General features: G+C 51.5%; 1 protein-coding gene across 23 annotated transcripts in view; it reads left to right on the top strand.

Moving 5' to 3' along the window:
• Nucleotides 1-15,010, top strand: part of DYSF (dysferlin) — a 210,604-nt gene extending 195,594 nt beyond the window's left edge. For 22 of the 23 annotated variants that reach the window (XM_081264293.1, XM_081264302.1, XM_081264291.1 and 19 more), the window contains 5 exons: nt 2,442-2,541; nt 7,467-7,645; nt 9,234-9,343; nt 10,917-11,064; nt 14,711-15,010. In XM_081264293.1, coding sequence (XP_081120419.1) covers nt 2,442-2,541; nt 7,467-7,645; nt 9,234-9,343; nt 10,917-11,064; nt 14,711-14,749 — 576 coding nt within the window. In that variant the 3' untranslated portion in view covers nt 14,750-15,010. Of the gene's footprint in view, nt 1-2,441; nt 2,542-7,466; nt 7,646-9,233; nt 9,344-10,916; nt 11,065-14,710 lie in introns of those variants that run through there. The other variant, XR_014018501.1, reaches the window with a different exon arrangement.
• Nucleotides 15,011-17,843: the final 2,833 nt, after the last annotated feature.

Here is a 17,843-nt window from a genome sequence, read left to right as displayed (position 1 = left end):
CTCTGATGGGAGATGGGGCAACCCCTTCACTGTGACAGGTGGGCATGTGGCAGGGGGTGGCCAGAGGGGAGGTTTCTGTCTTTTTCTATGAAATAACAGAAGAGAGAGAAACTGGCCTGTCACGTGATCTGGGACAAGTGGAAAGGGTGGGAAACAGTGCCTATGCTGAGTGGGAGAAAGAGGAATGGGGAGGGGACATGGAGAATGCTGGTTGGTGGCATGAGAAGGGTGACCTGGCATCTCTGGGGGCCCAGGTGGAGTTGCTGATTAATAATTTGGGCATCAGTGAAGTTCTGTGTCTGCATCGAAGGCCATAGTGAAGAAGCTGGGTTAGCTCACGGGGTACCAGAGGAAGAAAAGCACTGAGGGTGACTGGGAGGGTCTGGCTGGCCTGATGGCCTCCACTCGGAAGGAGAAGCCCATATGGAAAGGGATGGAGAAGAGGGAGAGGAGTCAAAGAGTGAATAAGAGGCACATTTGGGGAGGAGGGGACAGCAGGTGCTCCTGACCTCAGGCTCTGTGCAGAGGATGGCTGGGGGCAGAGACTGAGGTCACAGGAGGAGGAAGAACAGAAACAGCCCAGGTGGTTCTGAAGGCAGCCTCTGGGGAGAAGGGGCTCTGGGTGGCAGGTGGAGCCATGCCCACAGCAGGGCCCTAATTAGCTGGTCTGGGCTGACGGACATGTCTGAGGTGGGCTGGTGCAGGGGCTGTGCAGCCTGTGGGCTCCCTGGGCCTGCTGCAGAGCCAGCCCTCGGCTGTGGGCTTCAGGGCCTCTGGCAGGCAGGCCCTCCAGGGACCCCATTAACCAGACGAGACTGTCGTAAAGTACAAGGTCTCCTTTCATCCGGCTGCTTTGAACCACCGCTGGTTGCCCTGGCCCAGCTCCCCACCTGGAGCCCAGCACACCCACCGGGGCCTGCAGTGCGGCAGGCACCCACCCTGCAAATAAACAGCTAGTAAAAGGGCCCAGGCTGGGAGCATAATGAGCGCCGGGGACCTGGGGGGCTCATTCCCCAGGCTGGAGCCCCCGCCCAGCTGCTCCCACCAGGGGCTGTTTGAACCTCTGGCTCATTACTGAGCCCATAAACCAGCCCGGCCAGAGGATCGGAGGCTGCTGGCGGCCCTGCAGGCGGGCCTGGAGCTGGCCATAAAAGCTGGCCAGAGGAGGCAGGCACCTGCAGGAGGGCTGGGCTGGGCTGGGGCCTGGAAAAGGGGAACATCAGACAGAGGGGTGGGGGCCAGGGCGGCTGGGGACCTGGGTGCCTGCTCCAATCCAGGCAGCAGTCCTGTAGGTGGCTGTGCACCATGCCCACTTCTCAAGGGCCATGGTCATGGGCTCTCTACTGAGATCTGTGGGATCTGTGTGACCATGCTGCTCAGTGGGCACTCAGGACCTATGAACCTGTTGTCCTCAGCACCTCCAGTGTCCCTGAGACTTGAGTCCAGGCCCTGCTCTGTCTGCCTCTCCAGATCTTCGCCTGTGCTTGCCACCAGCAAGAGAAAGAACAAGCCACTGTGAGCAGGACAGCCCAGTGACGGCCCTTGGGGTCGAGTGTGGCTAGAGTCAGGGGCTGGCTCAGTCTCACACCCCTCAGTTGCTCCATGAGGCCTCTGAGGGAAGCAGTCCAAGGTGACCTGGCTCCAGGTGGAGCTGGTGCGAGGGAGGTAGGACCAGGAGAAAGGGACCCCTCCTCTTGTTCCAGTAGGAGGATGGGGACTCCCAGTGCTGGGGCAAGCTCTAGAGGTGCAGGGGCATGGAGAGGGGTGATGAGGGATGAGCTAGGGTCCTGGTCCCAGTGCCAACTCCTTACCGCAGTGTGCTGTGGTTCCTTCTGGTGCCAGCCAGGGTGGGTGGGGGACCCCCAGGTTCTCAGCCCACTGTGCTGCTGAGATCACATGTGCCGAGCAGGGCTGAGAGCAGGACCCTGGAAGCTGACAGCCGGGGTTGGAACCCAGCTTGCCACTTCCTGCCATGGGACTTTGGACAAATTGCTTGCTTTGGCCTCCTCAGCTGAAAGCATAGTGTCCCCTTGTAGGCTGTTGGAAGGATCGTGCGTCTAGTGGTAGAGGGCTGCCAATGTGTAGGAAATGTGACATTAATGTTCTTATCATTAGCTGTTAACCCTGGGCAAAGTCCTCTAACTCCTTCAAGCCTCAGTTCTATTGTCTGAAAAGCCAGTGATAACCTTGACTTACAGGGTTGGGAGGCTAATGGAGCCAGCTGACGTGAGGTGAGCCTGTGTGGTCTTCTTGTGGATCCTGAACACTGCCTTCCAGAATCTGCCCTTACCAGCCTTCCCACCAGGACTTGGCTCTGGCAGGTCCCACTCCAGGGACATCCTACTCCACCTCTTCTTCCAGGCAGCCCTCCAGGTTGCAGGGACTGTGGCCTCGCTAATGTTTTTTTCCCTGTTTCCTTCTCTGCTCTTCCTTTGGGTCAGGATGCCTTCTGGAGGCTGGACAAGACAGAGAGCAAAATCCCAGCAAGAGTGGTATTCCAGATCTGGGACAACGACAAGTTCTCCTTTGATGACTTTCTGGGTGAGCCTTGTTTCTGGTCGGCCAGCACTGTATATCAGAGGCTGGTCCTGAACCCGCTGTGTGTGTGCGTGTGTGTGTGTGTGTGTGTGTGCGTGTGTGTGTGTGTGCGTGTGTGTGTGTGTGTGTGCATGCCCGTGTGCCCCTGGAAAACATGGTAGGGTTTTCTGCTCTCAGGGGCCTCAGAGTCCCTGGGTCCCCAGTGCTGAGTGAAATGTATGACAGGGCAGTGTCAGAATGATCAGAGTGATTAGAGTGGCCTCCAGGGTGGGCCTCTTGCAGGATGGGGGACTCAGGTCCGTGAGGAAGAGGGGAAGCTCAGGCTGAAGCCTGCACAGGTGTGTGCTGCCTGTCACAGCTGAATGGCTTCGTGCTTGGCGGGTGCTCTCATTGCACCCCAGTCCAGACAGATTGAGTCCAGAAATCACAGTGTTCCAGCCACTGCTCCTCCTTGTGCCCAGGTGCTGGCTGAAAAAACAAATCACAGACTCCATCCCCCAATCCCAGGGGTCTGGTGGGGCTGGGTGAGATCCTGAGCTGGGAGCAGGGAGCTGGGCTGAAGGGTTGGCAGAGGCAGTGCCTCTGCAGGGGTGGGATGTGGGGACAAAGATGGCGACTCTGCGTTAACTCTTCCAGTGTTAACTCTGGAAAATGGGGAACATCCATAGGGTATTATTCAGCCATAAAATGCCACAAGAAAGAAATGAAATGCTGACCCACGACACCATGGAGGAACCTTAAGAATAAGCTAAGTGGGTGGTGGTTCATGTCTGTCATCCCAGCGGCTGAGGAAGCTGAGGCAGGAGGATCACGAGTTCAAAGCCAACTTCAGTAACTTAGTGAGGCTGGATGTGGCTCAGTGGTTAAGTGCCCCTGGGTTCAATCCTGGTATGAAAAAGAAAAAGGAAAGAAAAACATGCTAAGTAAAAGAAGCCAGATGCAGAAGGACAGCTATTTCATGACTCCGTGTATAGGAAAGGCCCACAGGAGGCGAATCCACAGAGAGGCAGAACAATCAGTGGGGATTGGGAGGAAGAGGCAGGGTGGAAAGGGACTGTTTAGTGGGTACAGGGGTTTCTTTTGGGGCTGATGAAAATGTTCTGGAATTAGATGGTGGCAGTGGTTACACAACTCTAAATGCACTAGAAGCCATTGATTTGCACATTTAAAAATGGTTACAGTGCGGGCTGGGGTTGTAGCTCAGTGGTAGAGCCCTGGCCTCACACATGTAGGGCATTGGGCTCAACACTCAGCACCACATAAAAATAAAGGTATTGTGTGCATCGACAACTAAAAATATTTTTTTAAAAATGGTTAAAGTGGTAAATTTTGTGCTATTTGAATTTTACCTCAATTGAAAAAAAAAAGTTTAAAAAAGAACTTGAATCCATGGTAAAGGCAGCCCACGGAAGTCAGGATTCCTGCTTCCATTTCTGCTCTGCCATCTGGGAGCAGGGTGACCTGCGGCAGATCACCAATGCCCTCCTGGATGGCTCTTGATTGCAGAAAGGGGAGCCCTCAGCCTCTGCAGGGGGCGTTCTGAGGAGCAGCTCCCAGCAGGGGAGGGCTGGCTGCCCATCAAACTGCTCTTGTTCCCTGGGACTCCCACAATCCAGGTCCCATGCCCAGCAATCAGCACACTTAGGGCTGGGAGCTGCTCAGGACTTCATTAAGAGTCAGATGTAAAAGTGATGGCACCCAACTTGAATTTTGTTATTTGGCTTGTTATTTTGTCTATTATTCCTATAGAAAGATTAGATGACCATGGTAAGAATGGTTCTTCCTCCCTCCATAATCTCACCACCCAGAGATAACCTCCACCAACTTTTTGATGTATACTATTTTAAGTTAGTTCATTGTAAACAAACATAGATATGTATGCATTTTATGTAGACATATGACATGTATATAAATATTCATCTGCACACTATGTGAATGGGTGTATATCACACATATTGTTTTACATTCTGGTGTTTTTTTTTTTTTTTAAACTTAACATTTTGAGAGCACCCTCTCTGGTCAGGAGACATCTGTCCACATTGACATCTGCATCACCACATTTGCCTGCCTAGTGTTTCATTGTATAGATGGAGCCTATTTTGCTTGGTTTATCCTCTCTCGGTAGATCGTCAGGCCATCTTTGGTTTTCCCAATGTGAGTGACATCCCTAGGCAGACATATTTGGAGCCTTTGTACATAGCTGTCCTTAACTGTAGAAAGTAGATTTGTTAGAGTCTGCACATTTAAATGGTTTTTGAAACATTTTGTTCAATTGCCCTCCAGAAATATCTTATTTATATTCCTACTTGTGTCCTGTTTGTACAAGGGTGACATTTCTCCTAAACATTTGCTACCACTGTTACTTTTTTAAAAAAAATTGTCAATGCCATATTATTTTAATTTTTATTTGCATTTATTACTTATAAGGTAGAACATCAAAAATATATTCATTAATCATATTGTTAGTGGGCCTTTTTTTCCATGGTTTTGAGATGTTCATCTTTTATTCTTGGTTTTCAGAGCTTTTTATATATTAAGGATACCTTGCAAATTTCTTGCCATTTTTTCATTTGCTCTTAATATTTTTATGGAATCTTTTTGCTATAGAAATTAAAATTTGGGGACATCATGGACTGGGGATAAAGCTCAAGAGTAGGGTGCTTGCTTAGCATGCATAAGTCCTTGGGTTCAACCCTTAGGTTGGGAAAAAAATGGGAACATCTATACTTTATGGAGTGAGGCTTCAGAATTAATTTTGAAAAAAAAAGAAAAGAAAATTGTATTTTAACTGAATTAGAAAATAGTGTGAAAATAAAGTTAAACAGGCTTATCTCTATTTGGTTTTTTTTTTTTAATTTTTTGGTGGTATTAGGATTGAACCCAGGGCTTCACATATGCTGGGAGAGTGCTCTGCCTCTGAGCTATATGACCACCCACCCTTTCCCTGCTCCCTTTTTTAAAAAATTTGAGACAGGGTCTCACTAAATTGCTGAGGCTGGCTTCCAACTTGTGATCCTCTGCCTCAGCCTCCTGAACAGCTGGGACCATATCCCGCTTCATCCTTTGTTTTTTAAAATAAGCTTCATAAAACCATTAGCAAATACTATCTTTTAATTCTATGAGATTTCTCTTTTCCACTTTATACCGTGTTTTATAATTAGATAGCTTATACCCTTTGAATATTTGTTACTTTTTAATCTTAATGGTAATAATTAAGCATCTATAATCTCACCATCCAGAGATAATCCTGTGTTTCCTTAACTATTTTTAATGTAAATCATGATGGGATAATTTGTGTGTGTATGAGTGTGTGTGTGTATCTTAATACTCTGATATTTACTTAATATTATATTGGGATCATAGTTCAAATGGGAAATTAATATTTATCTGCACTGGGTGGAGGGACATGTGGGTGGATAGATAGATGAATGTGATGCATCAGTGAACAAGTGGGTAGATATAGTGCTGAACAGGTGGAGGCTATAGAGGGAGGTAGATGGATTGACATGGGTGGGTAGATAAAAGGATAGATAGATAAATGGATGGGTAGAAAGAAAGAAAGTCAGGAAAAATAATAAGATCCAATGCCCAGCCACAGAAACTAAGCATTGTATGCTTTCCATGATAATAATCTCTTCAATTTGGCCCCAGGAAACAATTTTGCAATCCATCTCTCCCACGAGTCCCTCATGACGGGTGCTCCAATCCCATTGACTCCATCACATTTGATTGGATTAGGTGAAACCATGAGATTGCTGTCCTTGTAGGACAAAAATAGTTACCTATTGGCATTTTGATATGGTTGAACCAAATAGCTTCAGCTATGGAGAGAGGATGGATAGCATGGTAGGGTAGGTGACTTAGTGACAAGATGGCTGGTTGGAAAGCCGGGTGGGTGGATGAAGAGACTGGGGTGAACCACAGCGAGGTCCTGCTTCACACCTCCTAGGAGGGCAAGAATATAGTAATGCTACTGAGATGAAGCCAGAGGTGTTGAGGATGTGCAGAAGTTGGAACTTTTGTATCTTGCTGGGGTGGGTGTGACATGGTGCAGCTGCTGTGGAGAATGGTGTGGGATTCCTCACACACCTGGATTACCATAGGACCAGCAGTGCTCCCAGGGAATTGAAAACAGGAACTCAGAGACTTGTATGCCAACGTTTACTGCAGCATTATGCACAGTGGTCAAAAGGTGAAACAACTCAGGTCCATCAACACATGTATCAATATATAAAATGGGTTATATACATATAATGGAATATTATTCAACCATAAAAAGAATGTTACTGATGTGTACTATAATGTGTCTGAGGTTTGCCAACATAATCAGTGAAATAATCCAGAGGCATAAGGGCAAATATTGTATGATTCCCCTTGTGTGAAATATCTAGGAAAGGCAAATTAATAGAGACGGAAGGTAGACTAGAGATCTCCAGGGGCTAAGGGAAGAGGAGAGAGAATAGGAAGTTTTTGCTTAATGGATACAAAGTTTCTGTTTGGAGATGAAAACATTTTGGAAATATTGGGGATGGTTTCCCAATACTGTGGCTGGAGTTAATGCCACCAAATTGTACATTTAAAATGGGTTAAGACAATCCATTTTATGGTATATATATTTCACCTTGATAAAAGTAATTTTAAAAACCTGGTGAATGTAGACGTCTGTGTGAATGGATTTGTCTTTAGTAAGGTGAAGGGCAGAATCGGGGGGCTTGTTAAGGATGAGTCAACAGGATGAATGCAGATGGACACTGAGTAGATGGATGGGAAACTGGGGAGGGAATGAGAGGCTCCAGATGGGGGTGGACAGTTTGTGGGATCTGGCCCATGGCTAAGCCATGAATTGAAGCGGAGGAGGTGACAGTGAGCTTTCTTGAGCCTGCCTGCCTTAGGGCCACCCAAGGCCAAAGCACATCTCTCTGTGGCAGGCTCCCTGCAGCTGGATCTCAACCGCATGCCCAAGCCAGCCAAGACGGCTGAGAAGTGCTCCCTGGACCAGCTGGACGACACCTTCCACCCGGAATTGTTTGTGTCCCTTTTTGAGCAGAAGACAGTAAAGGGCTGGTGGCCCTGTGTAGCAGAGGAGGGTGAGAAGAAGATTCTCGCAGTGAGTCTTGCTTCCCCAGCTCCCCGGTGGAGGGTGCCTGGTGGCTTCTTCCTTAGAGAGTGGCGGGCAGCGCGTGCTCCCTGATCCTCTCCTCTGTCCCTCTAGTTTCCAGGGCATTCTCCTCCCCTGTCCCCATTCCCATCCTCAGCCTTTCTTTCCTTTGAGGCTCACACCCAGGGGACACTTAATTAAATAGACTATGATGGCTGGGCAGGGCGTGTAATCCAAGCAGCTCTGGAGGCTGAGGCAGGAGGATCATGAGTTCAAAGCCAGCCTCAGCAGTGGTGAGGCCCTAAGCAACTCAGTGAGACCTTGTCTCTGAATAAAATACAAAATAGGGCTGGGGATGTGGCTCAGTGGTGGAGTGCCCCTGAGTGCAATCCCTGGTACCAAAAAAATATAAATAAAAAATAAATAGATGGATGGATACATAGATAATGGACGATGCTTCTATTCTGTGTGTTCCTAACAGTGATCTGGTTTCCTGGGGGATGGACGGGGTCATGTCTCTCCCATTGGAGCAGGACCCTCCCTCCTGGGGATCATCCTGGCTCTGTCTCCTTGCTGAGAGGTTTGATCTGGGGGTGATTAGAGGACCAGGGAGAACCTTCTTTCCGCCCATCCCCCAGCTCAGAGCAGCTGCAGAAGGAAGCGAATCCCAGACACAGAAACAGCTGGCAGCCAGCCAACCCTAAAGTGGCCCTTGAAATAAAATACCCTTGTTATGTGAAGAATTGTAGTGATTACTACAAAATACTAACACCCCAAATGAAGCATGAGCAAAGGACCTCCGTAGATAATCCACAGAAGTGCAGATGTCCATTAATCATGCAAAAAAGGGGTTTATTCCTTCTAGTAATTAAAAGACTATTTTTAATGTGATTTTTTTTGTTTATTAAATTAGATATCAAAAAAGAAATACTGACCAATGGTGAGAACGTAGAGAGACAGACCTCCTTATTTACTTTGCTAGGAGTGTTAGAGGTTTTAGTGTCGGGAGAAGCACTTTGGTAGCATACAGCTAGAGATGTAACCATATTTATGCCTTTGGACTCTGTTGTCCCACTGCTAAACTCTCTTCTAAAGAAATAACCAGATAAAATGAAATAGTTCTGGGATGTTTGCTGCAGCATTATTTTATAATATCAAAGAGTTGGAAACAACCTAAATGAACCAAAATAAGTAGTTTACTAAAATACATTATAGTCAAGCACCCATGAAATGTTTTACAATCATTAAAAACCAAACTTTAAAGAATATATAATTATATGCTGAAATATATTCCTAAGTGAAAAGGGCGAGCCGTAGACCTGTGTATACAGTGTGATATTCCCTGCACTTGTAGCTTTGGGGCATAAAAGGTTACTGACTGCTTGTCTGCATGCGGTGGAGGTATGGATGATAATCTTTCTTTATACACTTCTGTAGATTCTAAGTGTTCCCCAGGGAGCGGGTACGGCTTTTATCATCACAACATCTCTACATCTTAAAAATATTAAAACAATGAAGTGGTCTTATGTTCATCCCGGCCTGGCTCCTCTCCAGGCCACCTGGTAGTCCCTAATCAGACTGTGTGTCCCCCCCACAGGGCAAGCTGGAAATGACCTTGGAGATCGTGTCAGAGAGTGAGCATGAGGAGCGGCCTGCTGGCCAGGGACGGGACGAACCCAACATGAACCCAAAGCTCGAGGATCCAAAGTTAGTGCCCAGCCCCATTCCTGGTGCCCAGGAGGTGGAGGGGTACAGGCCCTCCTGGGGGGGGCACCCAATGCACAGCCATGCACAGGTCACAAGGCCCACATGGCTCAGAGAGGGGGCAGGTGACAGGCATCATTTCAGGGGTTGTGTGCCAACGTGCTGTCATACAGCATGTACACCTTGTCCTTGGGAACCGTCCCTGCTGGGTGTTAATTAACCCCATTTTACAGGTGAGAAAACAAAGCAAAGTTTAATAAGGTTTTTCCAACTAGGAAAGTAGGGAAGCTGAAATTCTCCAGTGTGCTCTGATTAGCTCTCATCCATGTTTTTCCTTTCACCAAGCTGCCTCCATGACTGTCCTCTGGTGTTGTGGCTTTCGGGTGGCTTTTTGGGCTTTATTTTCCCATCTGTGAAATGGGGAGACCAGTGCTTTTTTTTCCCCGACTAAATTCAATTTTTATTTTATTTTATTTATTTTTTATTAGTTACACATGACAGTACAATGATCTTGACATTTCATACATTTGAATCAAATGAGGTATAATTTCTCATTTTTCTGATTGTAAATACAATTTTTAAATCCCCCTTTTTATACCATACATCTCTTAGGAAAATAAACCAAGCCAGTGGATGTGGGCTTCTCAAAGGCAGCTCCTGGACAATCACTAAAAGACACTTGGGGCCAGGCAGGGTGGCATATGCCTGTAATTCCAGTGGCTTGGGAGGCTGAGGCAGGAAGATTGCAAGTTCAAAGCCAGCCTCAGCAACTTAGTGAGGCCCTCAGCAACTTAGCAAGACCCTGCCTCTAAATAAAATATAAAAAAGGGCCAGGGATGTGGCTCAGTGGTTAAGTGCCCCTGGGTTCAATACCTGGTACAAAAAAAAAAAAAAAGACTTGGGGACTCGGCTGTGTATGATGTCCCCAGCCAGCCTGCTTAGTACAGACGGCTCATTTTGACACAGCGCTATCCTGAGTGCTCTGCATCTGGCCGAGCTGTGAGGGGTGTGGTTGCCCCCGGATGCTGGGATCTGGTAGACAGAGAAGAGAAAGCTGTGAGACCCAGGGGTACAATCAGACGTGAACACAGCCTTGATCTGGACACAAAATCCTGTGTGTTCTTTTGAGCCGTGGGGCTGGCTAAAGGGAGGGTTTTGAGGTTCTTGGTTGGGAGTGAAAGAAAATCAGCCTCTGGGTTCTCTTCCCACCATCCTCCCCGAGTGCGGCCCAGACATGGTCATCTGGGAAAGTGGCTAGCTGCTCTGGGGCCCATGGGCCACGGCTCACCCAACATGGCAGCTCCCAAATCTGGGGTCTGTGATGAAGGCCTGAGGCGTGGGCTCCGGGGAAGGCATCCTGGGGAGGATGTCTGGGGACCAGCTCCAGAGCACCTAGAACAGGAGGGAGTCAGAGTCAGGGCTGATGCTACAGCAGGGGCTGGGGACAGGGATGCAGACCTCAGGGGCTGAGTTTAGGGGCAGAGGCTGGAGGCCAGGTGAGTCCTGGGCATCCTGGAGGCCAGGGCTATTCGACCTGCAGGCTCAGGTTCGCTGACTCCTGGGGTCTTGCTTCCAGGCGCCCTGACACCTCTTTCCTGTGGTTCACCTCCCCGTACAAGACTGTGAAGTTCATCCTGTGGCGGCGCTTCCGGTGCGCCTTCATCCTCTTCCTCATTCTCTTCATCCTGTTGCTGTTCCTGGGCATCTTCGTCTACGCCTTCCCGGTGAGCAGGCCCGATGGGGAGGCAGCTGTGCTGACCTGGGGGAGCTCATCCTCAGGAAGAGGAGTAGCCTCTGTCCCCAGGAGTCCCTGGTCCCATGAGGGGACTAAGGATGACCCCTGGGGAGCCCTTAGTCCTGGGGAGGGGGAATTGAGTCCTTGCCCTTGACGGGGAGACACAGCGGTCTTCAGCGAGCCCCTGGAACATGTGTAATCAAGGGGTTGGCAAAAGATGAGGCCCCTTGGGATGGAGCGAGCAGGGGAAACTTCTTGAAAGATGCTGTGGAAACTGGGTTTGGACAGGAAGTTAAGAATTGGGGAGACCACAGGGGATGGCCACTCTGCCTTGAGGACCCCACTTGCTAAGTCCAGAGGAAGGGAAAGACTGGATCCAGGAGGGGGTCCCAGTGTCTCTTGAAGACCTTGGTAGAGTGTTCCTGCCTCCTGCAGTGGGAGTGGGGATGGAGAAAGGGGGGAGTCTGGCCCAGGAGCCCCTCGTTTGGCAGGGCACACAGTGGAGGGTCCCTTTCACTTGGTAAGAAGCCAGCTGATACCTGGCAAAGAGCTTTCTAGGCCCACACCAATGATGGCTGCTGTGTCCCCAGCTCCATGGGACCCTGCCCCGGGAAGGGGGGCTCAGGTGTCTGCCCTGGCTTTTACAGGTAACTCTGAAAATGCCCCAGCCCCCAGTGTCTCTAGAACTTTAGACATTGAAAAGATCGCAGCATTTTCAGGATCACACCTGATTTCTCATGTCCTTTACATCTTTGTAATATGAGCGTTTTAAACCTATATAAAAAAGTAGAGAGAAGGGTGTAACCAGCCCCTGGATACACGGATTTTCACAGCAAAGACTGGAGGGGAAGGGCTGGCTCCAGCACACAGCTCCTGCCCAGGTCTCACTGGTTTCTTGCTTCAGTCCGGGAGCCTCGTCCTCATTGCAGCAGCTGCTGGGAATGACTCCCAGGCAGCTCTTTGCTCTGTGAACCCTCCAGGAGGTGGAAAGGGGTGGAGACTCCCCTGCTGAGAGTTGGTAGCTGGCATTGCCTTGTCCCAGAGGAGGAAGCCTTAAAACCATAGACCACCCCATGCTGTCTCTAATGTCATAAACGGAGAGGAGCCACGGAGGGACGGATGTCCAGGCCCCAGCTCTCTAGGGGCCAACACAAGAAAGAAGGCCCAGAACCAGGATGGCTGATGGGTCCAGCTACGGGCCAGGCCCCCCACGCTGGCTGGGGTCACCTCGGGTGCCTTGTTAACGTGTTTTCTGGGGCTAGCAAGAAGAGTTGAGGTCAACTGGCCAAACTGGACTGTGGTGAACCCAGATTGGGGGGCCCTGGAAGTTTGTATCATTTCAGGGGCCTCTTTAAGAAAGGAGAAAGAGATCCCAAGGTTAGAGACAGGTCTGTAGAAGGAACCACTCAAGTATGGTGTCCTGAAGCACAAGCTGTTGCCGGAGGTGACCTGGGCTGTGACAAGGCCCCAGAACTTCTGCCTGGGATTTGCTCCCAGGAGCGGCCCAGGCTGCCCAGCTCCTGTCTCTGGGTCAGCTCCAGCTGGGTTTTGCTCATTGGACATACCAGCTGCCATCAGCTAGCTGGGAGACTTTCTCAAGCCAGCACATGTGTCTGGGCAGAGTGGGCACGTTGGGGGCATGAGGAGATGAGGAGGCCTGTGCCACCAGAAGTTCTTGGTTTCCTGGGAGACATTGAATAAGGACGACCACAGAATAAGGCCGGCCACCGTGGCTAATCGAACATTCCATTAGGAGGCCCAAGCTGTAGGGGCTAGGAAGGGGGGCTGGTGCAGGCATGCTCCTCCACGTGGGCCTGAAGCCACCAGCACCAGCATCGTCGGGGAACTGGCTAGAATGCAGAGTCCTGGGCCAGCCCCCAGAGTTTGCATTTGGGCACACTGAGGTTGGAGAAGTGCTATTAAATGAGATGGAGTTCTGCACTTGAACTCAGCAAGACCAGCTCCACCCATGACTTCTTGTGTGACCTTGGCAAGGTGGAGGCGGTGGGGGGTGGTGGTGGGGGACGACCAGGTCAGCTCTGGCCTTTTGTGACTGTGACTAGGACCAGGGGAACTCCTTCAACTTCCTTGTGGAGCAGCATATCAAGCCATGTCTCTTCCCAAAGAGCCCAGGGGAGGGCAGGGGCAGGCCCCAAGCAGCACCCCCACTGCCCTTTCTATGCCTAACCCCAGGCCACAGCCAACTTGCCCATCTTATGGGGCCTTTGGGTGGCAGACCTAGGATCTGGGAAGGAGTCTCTCTGCCTGGCTGGTGGGAAGGGAAGGCTTCTAGTCCTTTCTAGCCTGTGGTCCTTCTTTGTCCCTGGGGTTAGCCTTAGCCTCAGCCATGTGGGCAGGAGCTGAGTAGCATTTTGGGGGTCCTGTTCAGAGGCCCTCCCCTGACTCCTGGACTCCTTAACAGTATCACTGTCCCTCAAGTCTTTCTAGAAATTGTCCTCTTTAAATACTGACCCTGCCTTCCCTCTCCTACAGCCAACAAGGACGGGCACATCCTAGTCCAGGGCGCCAAGGACACAGGGGCCAGCCTGGGACTGAGGCAGCAGGACTTTTGCTTGCAGGCTTTGCTCCAGGCTGGGAAAGTCCTGCTCCCCTTCACCCAAGTCAGTCACCTGGCCAGTCCCACTTCTGTGAGGACTGGACTGGTGCCCCTCACCTGGCTTTCAGGCCAGGGACAGAGGGCTTATGCTAGCTGGCCCAAGCCAGGCCCGGTGGAGAGGGGCCCGGGGTGGGGCTGCTCCCCTCCAGTGGGCCCAGTCCCCCACCCTCTTGGAAATTCCCCTGGGAGGGGCGAGGGGGCAGCCTGTCTGATTCCTCTCAGCTCCCCCCTCAGAGCCAGCTGGGAGCAGGGCCAGTGTGGGGAGGCAAGAGGAGAATTGGCGGGGAAGGCCGGCCGGCTTTGTTTCCAGAGTTGGCTTCCCCGGGCCGGCGCTGGGGAACATACTGTCCCAATTAGGAGCCCTGTGTTGTGTTGTGTATGTGTTCATGGTTTTTTGGAGGGCGGAGTGGAGAGGGGAGGTTCCTGTCAGTCCTGCAGCAGGCTGGGCTAAATCAAGGGCCACCCATCTCTGGTCCTGCCCCGCATCAGGGCTCCACAGCCCAACTCTCTCTCTGGCAGGGAGCAGGGTGACCAATGAGATTGGGGTTTCCATGTGGGGTGTGTGTGTGTGTGTGGAGGGCCATAGGGGAGAATTGTGGCCCCTGCCTTCAGCACCAGGAAGAGCCCAGGGTGGGCCTCCCGAGGCTAGGCCCTTGGGGATCAGAGTCCCTTGGCCAGGGCCTTGATGATCAGAGTCCTGGTTGGAAGGTGGGAGTGGGCCCCAGACTAATGGAAGAGAAGATGGGACAATTCAGGTGGCCTTGGTCCTAGATATGGGGAGGGTGTGAGTGGCTTCAGGAGGGTATGGGTTTGCCTGATGGGTGGGTGTGCCAGTCAGGGTGGAGTTTGTGCCAAGTGTGGGGGAGAAGCAGGTGTGGGCAAGGAGTGGGCAGGTGGGTGAGGAGCCGTGAGCCTCCTTTCCCAATCTCCTACCTGTCACTCAGACCTGTCCAGCTGCTCTGGCTGTGCCTGCCCGGTAAGGGGTCACCAAGTGTCCCTGCCTCCTTCCTCCCTCCAGAACTATGCTGCCATGAAGCTGGTGAAGCCCTTCAGCTGAGGACCCTCCTGTTCTGGAGAAGGGGGCGCGGGCTGCCCTCCCAGCCAGGGCTGGCCTGCCTCGTCCGCCCAGCTCAGCCGAGCTCCTGCAGACCTCCGCAGCCTGACCCTCCTGTCAGGTTGGGCGGACAGCACCTGCTGCAAGAGTGACTGACGAACGTGTTGCCCTGGGATCACCCACTTTCATCATCTCTTTCTCCCCCAATCTGATCCCCTTTTGGATCAGCTCATATAATTTCAGTATAAAACAGACTGAACCACAGAGTGCATTGACTGTGTATTTGAGCAGGGAGGGGAGTGGGGGTGGCTGGGCAGGGGAGGGGTGTGTCTGGGTGGACCAGATGAGCGCCAGGGTGCCACCATTGCTGGTATGGCCTTTCAGAGGGAGAAGCAGGTGGGCGGGGCCCCTGGAGCTGCTTTTACAAGGCTGCCTGGGGGTAGGGGGCTTGGAGGCCGGGTGTCTGGCTGGCCTCACCACCAGCATTCTGGGCCTCCTTTCCTCTCGCCCCCTCCCTCTCCTCACTCAAGTACCCTCCTTCCTTTCCAAGTCTGCCCTTTGCTCCGGTGGGCAGTCACCTGAACCATCTGGTTTCCTTGGTCATGCTGAGGAAGAGGTTCCACTTTACAAAAAAGAAGAGTCAGGCTGGGCGCTCCAGGCTGAGCGGGCTGCGGGAGCTCTGGCTCAAGCCAGCCTTGTCCCTGACACTCTTGGGAACCCCTCCCTCTGCTTCCTCCTTCTGCTTTAAAGGTCTGAGCTGGAGAAAGACAGCTTTTCCTTGCAGTCTGAGGCCTGGCTTTACCCACTGGTCTGACCTTTCCTCAGGAAACCAGGATCACTCGGAAGGAGCAGCAGGAACATGCTGGAAAACGCAGAGCTGGAGAAGGTGGCTTCTAAATGTGGCCTCCGCCGCTCACCCCAGGGCTGGAAAACCAGCCTCCTTTCCGGTCCCACCCAGGCCCCAAGGTCCCCAAGGGAACCTTCCAGCCCCACTTGGTTCTCCCCTGTACTCGGGGACCCAAGATCAGGCCCCTCCGGATTGGGAGGTTGGACGGTGGCTGAGAGAGGGGTGATGTCCAGTAATTACCTTGGGGAGGGAGCTGTACCTTCCGAACAGAGTGATTCTACTTTAGGGGAGATTCAGGTGGGAGGTGGCCGTGAGCCCCAAGAACCGTGTGGCCAGTGCTGAAACACTGCCACCTGAACCCTGGAGCCAGAAGCCACAACTCACACAGAACACGCAGCAGGGAGCCGGGTCCAGAACGCTCCTGGAAGGCTGAGAAGGTGGCGAGCTCTTGCTGGGCATGTGCAGTGTGGCCCGTGTGTGGCAGAAGGGGAGGCTGCCTCCAGAGCAGGCTGCAGGAGAGTGGGCAAGAGGGGGGCTGCAGCTCCAGGAGGGGCCAAGGGAGCTTTGCAGGGTGGAGAGGACTGAGAACATGTGAAGGTAGAGAGAAGGAAGCCCCTGGATCAGGAAAGATGGAAGACAGGAGAGAGTATGGGTTTGCCTGATGGGTGGGTGTTTTTAAAGGAATATTTAAAGGAACCAGTTTCTGGAAAAGGTAAGGAGGGTGTTAGCTCTGGAAAGAAGATCCGGCTTTTTCTTCCAGGCCCAGAAGGCAAGCGCAAATAAAGGCATACCATGCAACTATCAGCTGGCTTAAAAGGGTTTTGAGGGTCATTGTCCCATTTGTTCCATTGACTCAGATGTTTTGTCCTTGCCACTCTGGGTTGCAGGTATTAGAAAAGGCCACTCAACCTAGTAAAGGGAACTTAAGGGCTTTATGGAAATGAAACATCAAGGGTCGGCTTCAGGCAAGGGTTCTCCCAGCTTCTCAACTAGATCACTAAGAGTTTGTGTTTTCTCTCTGCTCTGCCCTCCTCAAGGTCGGCTTTAGCTATAGCTGGCTTCATTCCAAAACTGGGCTTGAAACTGTTTCCTGGGATCACATGGGCCAATAAGAAAAACTCAGGGGGGTCTGGGGGATGGATGCTAAGGGGATACTTGCCCAGCAAACATGTTCCGTGTTGAGGTGCTTCATGTGGTAGGCCCAGAGCAGATTCTGAGGATCAGCAGTGAGTTACCTGTGACTCCTGTCCTCCCAGGGCTCCCAGCAAGGACAGAAAACTGTCTCCTGATAGGAGGAGTGTCCCAGAAGGGGTGTGTCCTGCCCTGTGGAGAGGAGGCACAGGAGATGCTCTCTAGAAGGGACATTATTTGAGCAGAGGATTGGACTGGCCCAGAGGCTAAGAGAAGGGGGTTCCAGTGACGGAGGTGGAGGCTGAGTTGTGAGCTGGAGCCATCAGAGAGCTCTGCTGTCCAGGGTGTGGTCACAGCAGGGACGCGGCTCAGGAGATGAGCAGAAAGAGGGGCTGGAAGGGGAGGGTCAGGTGTGCACACCTGCCTCATTCTGGAGGCAATGCAGAAGCACAAGAGGACTCAACACTCCACTGATGGATCAGCAGCCTGTTTTTTTTTTTTTTTTTTTAATGATCCCTCCAGCTTACTTCTTATCTTGGGAGACAGGAGTCCCCAGGGGACTCAGAATGGGCTTCAGACAAGTCAAGCTATGGTCAACTGTCTCTGGCAGGGAGCATGGGGATCCCACCTTACTCTCAAAGTGGTCTCTGGTCACAAATGCTGAAGAGCAATTGCTCAGGGTGCTGCATGGCCGGTTGCAGAGGGCCATTCTAGAAGGCTGGTTCATGAATCCAGAAACCAACTTGGGACTATCTGACCGGTGAGGTTAGAGTGAATCATTCATTTCTGTCTTTCATTCATTCATTCATTAAAGAAATATGCATGCATCTATATTTGCCTATGCATATAGACGTACATGGAGACAGAGACGGAGAGGGCTGTCCGCAGACACGGTGCTAGATTTTGGAGATGAATGTTGAGCAAGACACGCGTGGGTGCTGTCTTCCCGAGAAGCAGGAAATAGGACAGGAACAGACACTTTCTCGGAAGGACAGGAGGTACAGGGTCAAGCAGGGGAGGGAAAGCGTGAAAAGGGAAGAGAGTGCAACCAGGCAGCATGGCACACGTCTGTAATCCCAGTGGCTTGGGAGGCTGAGACAAGAGGATAGAGAGCTCAAA

This window comes from Spermophilus citellus (genome assembly GCF_964194105.1).
Source record: "Spermophilus citellus genome assembly, chromosome: 13".
NCBI classification, from domain to species: domain Eukaryota; kingdom Metazoa; phylum Chordata; class Mammalia; order Rodentia; family Sciuridae; genus Spermophilus; species Spermophilus citellus.
Note: the sequence above shows the minus strand (reverse complement) of the source record. Positions and strands in the feature narration are given on the sequence as shown.